Raw genomic sequence first — 4,085 nt, 5'->3', positions numbered from 1 at the left:
TTAATATAATTTTAGAATCATTTAAAATATTCATACATTTAAAAATTAATTTAATCTGATTAATTTTACTTACTATTTTTTTCTATGCATATTATATAAGAATGTTATCATAAAAACTTATATCTTAATAATTTTTAGTTGCATTTTGAAAATTAATTTTTTTTTGTTTTACTACTTATGAAAAAATCATTTAATTACTTCGTCTCCTTTAAGTTCAATAGTTATTATAATTATTTTATTTTTAACAATTTAAAAAAATATATAACAGAATTCAAATTATATAATGTAATGTTGTAAATATTCAGTTTTATGTTACTAAAAAATATATACTATAAAGAATAGTAAAATATTATAGATTAATTTGTTTTATTATACACAACAATATTTTACATTTTTATATTTATTATTTTATTTATATTCCTTATGTGTAAAAAAGTACTACAATTGTTCTAAAATAATAGTTTTTACAAATTTTAAATTATACAATACAAATGATACTAAACATTTTATCAAAGTAAAAAAAAATTATTATAATTTTTATAAAATTAATAGTTTTTAAATTGCTATTTTGATTATAATAATGGTGATAAAATTGTCATTGTGTTAACATTATATTTGGTTATTATTATCTTCAAATTTTAAAATGTTTTAAAATTTAAGAACTTTTAATTTAATAGGATATGCTTTTAATGTCTCCTAATTAGCATTTTTATGGCAGTTAAAACATTTAAAAACCTTTGAAAATTTTCAAAACTACCGGTATTAGTTTTAATTTCAGAATATGTTATACATTTTAGTGGAAAAAAGTTGAAATTCAAATTTAATAGTGAAAAAAAAATTAAAATAAAATCAAGTAAATAAATAGAATGGAAATATAATTTAGTTTTAGTTGATACATCAGTTAATAAAGATAGGATAGTCATGAAGTCTAGAACAATATCTTTTCAAACAAAAATGGTAAACCACAGAAAAAAAATAAAGTTATATGTGACCAAAATAAAAAATAAAATAAGTATTAGATCGATAAATTTAATCTAGTACCTCATAATTCGTTTTCGTTTTTAATATTTTAATAAAGTTAGTTTCTGTTTAGATATGTATATATCTATTTTATTTATCATTTTGAGAGAAAAAAATAATAAAGTGTAATTAAAAAGTTTATTTTAATCCGCATATTGTTTTGCGTTATTTTTATTCATTCAATTTGTTAATAATATGTTTCATCTTTGTGAATTAAATAAGCATAACGTGTGCACAAATTTGAATTCACTCAGAAATTAGATTCTCTAATTCCTCGGATTAAAAAATACAGTAGTAACTCTAATTTATGAGTAGCTTCATTCACACTTTTTTTTTTATTTGAACACTATTTAAAATAGTGGTCTAAATTACAAAATTACGTACTTGTATCTTTTATTTAATAAATTATACTCACACCTTTTGTAGTTACTTAAAAATATTAATTAATAAGAAATAATAATATTGTAAGGAAAAGGCCATTTAACAACGTGGTGAAAGGTTAAATCTTGGAACTGACATAACAGGGCCTAACTGATGAAAAATTAACTAAGATGAGTGGGGACAGATTGGAAGAAGAGAGATTCCAGCTTCACAATCATACTGCCATCAAATTCAAAAACAAAGGAATAAAGAAAGAACAAACTAAGTTCTGGTAAGTTGCATAAAGGAAAAGAAGAAGGAAGGAATGTAATGGAACTTCCATTTTCAATGCAGATCCAAATTGTAGCCATTTGAAGCACTCAAAACCGAATAATATGCACCCTCTAAAATTAAAATCCTTTCCCTCAGAACACAAGATAGAATCTGAGACAAAGATATGATTCAAAAGATGAAAGTTTTGATTAGCAGTTCGGTTTAGACAACGTAAGAGACGGACAAAATCAAACTTGGAAGAGAAACATGAATCTGGAGTCCAGTTGATGTACATATTTTCAGCAATGTGTAAATCACCTCAGTTAACTTGTAATTACAATGGAATCTATAGTATTTCAAAGATGGCCAAAAAAGGATCACATGGATCAAAAACAAAACAATTGCGCAAGATGGAACCATAAAAACCTAGTACAAGATCTGTGCACTTTTGCATTGTGGTTCCTCATGAATCCCCATGCTTGTGCCAGCAAACTAACATGGCCACACACCTTCTCATTATGTAAAACCGTGCTTTCTGTTCTTTAGCTATATTGGTGCATTTCCGACCGATGGAAGGGTTCTTCTGTGAGAAGCTCCGAGGAAGATTGTTGTTGCATTTGGAAGAAGACGAAGAATTCTTCTGGGAGAAGCTTCTAAGGAGAGGTGCGTTTGAAGTAGAGGCACTCCTTGAGAATAATGACCTTGATGAAGAAGAGGCTTGGCTGCTGGAAGCTGTGTCCTTCTTTGATGCTTTTCTCTTTTCGTCCATCACAGGCAGAGGAACAGTGAATGTGAATGTGACTGTGACTGTGATGTTCAGTAGCTACCACACTATGAACCTTATCCTTTGTCTGTAAGAAGAAGAGGAAAATGAGATTCTGATAAGAGAGAAGAAAGTCACTGTGGGACTGTGTATGTGTAGCTGTATATATGTAAGGGTTCTAAGAGATCATCAGTGTTTGCTAGTAGGTCATGCTCAGCACAGCACTTTCTTTATATATATATATATATATATATATATATATATATATATATATATATATATATATAGCTTCATACCATACATATCCACTTATCATTGTTCATACATACAAATAAATATAACAAAAACATTTTATGTTACACCAACTTTTCTTAAAAAAATTTACCATTTTTCACTGTGGTGGGGCTAATTCATGAAACCCTGTCCATGAAATCGCCTCGGATATGCTATGATTCTCTTTGGAGACACACATCTTGTACGGTTCCAAAATGGGCAGTCACTTATTAAAATTGTTTCCTGTAGACAAAAGGTTAGCTGGTTCTCATGTGGAGGATTGTGCTTCTTGTGTCTGTTATACTCTTCTAGTGTATTTTTTTTTTCTCTATGATTTTTCTGATATTTTCCACTGTTTTTGATTTGTTCAAAGAAACAGTTGCGAGCATCCTAAGTTTTAATTTCTGTAGAGCCTTCTAAGTTTGCTGATTTTTAGAGTGTGCCTAATTTGCAGTTGAAGATGCTTTTCCTTCAGCGAAAAAATGTGCACATGGATGACAGTACTCTGCATCTCCTTGGTAGTCCAAAACTCTGTTTTAATTATAAGGCTTGATGAGTACATTACGAGACCGGTGTCCATCATCCAAATCTTATACGTATGAACGTGATTCTTGTTTCTCAATTGTCACTACAGAAACTAAGTTTTCAATTTTCAAAAAGTTAAGTTTTAGTCTAATTTGTCTTATCAGAATTTCCAACACTTTTCTAAGACCTCATATGTGGGAAATGAGAAAAGATAAGTGTCCGATAAGGTGGTCAATCTTATGATCATCGAAATAACACACCACTTTACTCTGTTTCATGTCCACGGATTCGGTGCTAAAGCATCTTTTTTTTCTCCCTTTATGAGATATATTTTCTTATTTTTGTCTGTTGAAAAAAAAAAAACCAGAATTGTGACAGTCACAACCACTAGTTTAAAGAACACCATTATATTATTGTTGTCGTAAAGTTATTTATTTATTGATTACAGGGCTGAATTCACAGGCACATGGTATTGCAACTACGTACGTAGGTAGGGCAGTAGTTAGAATAGTGAAAAAATATTTTTGAATTTGAAAAATGCCAAATTGAAAATGTTGAAAGCTATTGTCATGTGAGGGAATTGATCTGTTATTCATTTTGTATTAATACTTTATTAGATGTGGCCGCTCTTAGTACTGCAGTTTACACAGTGCAGTTAAAATATGTGATTTTGTTAATCATTTTGAGAAAAAAAGAAAAGAAAAGGAAGATGAAATTTGAAAAAGGAAGGATATGAAATGGGCATGAAGAAGGAATCTAATGATTTGGAAAGAAGCTTTTTTGAAGATTATTTGACTGGTCAAAAAACTTTGCAATCACATGCATGTAAGTATATGATTATCATTGGTAAGCAAAATTAGAGTAAAAAGTA

The 4,085-nt window shown here is 28.6% G+C and overlaps 1 protein-coding gene across 1 annotated transcript; it reads right to left on the bottom strand.

Annotated features, from left to right (window-relative positions):
- Positions 1-1,766: 1,766 nt before the first annotated feature.
- Positions 1,767-3,802, bottom strand: LOC124825153 (uncharacterized). The gene is made up of 2 exons (XM_088093207.1): positions 2,802-3,802; positions 1,767-2,504 (listed from the first exon to the last, which is right to left on the bottom strand). Exon 2 carries the CDS (start codon positions 2,420-2,422, stop codon positions 2,117-2,119), a length of 306 nt encoding a protein of 101 aa, XP_087949333.1. The 5' UTR covers positions 2,423-2,504; positions 2,802-3,802; the 3' UTR covers positions 1,767-2,116.
- Positions 3,803-4,085: the final 283 nt, after the last annotated feature.

Source organism: Vigna umbellata, chromosome 6, assembly GCF_029865625.1.
Source record: "Vigna umbellata cultivar VRB3 chromosome 6, Vumbellata_1.0, whole genome shotgun sequence".
NCBI lineage: Eukaryota > Viridiplantae > Streptophyta > Magnoliopsida > Fabales > Fabaceae > Vigna > Vigna umbellata.
This window is presented reverse-complemented; position numbering and strand designations above follow the sequence as displayed.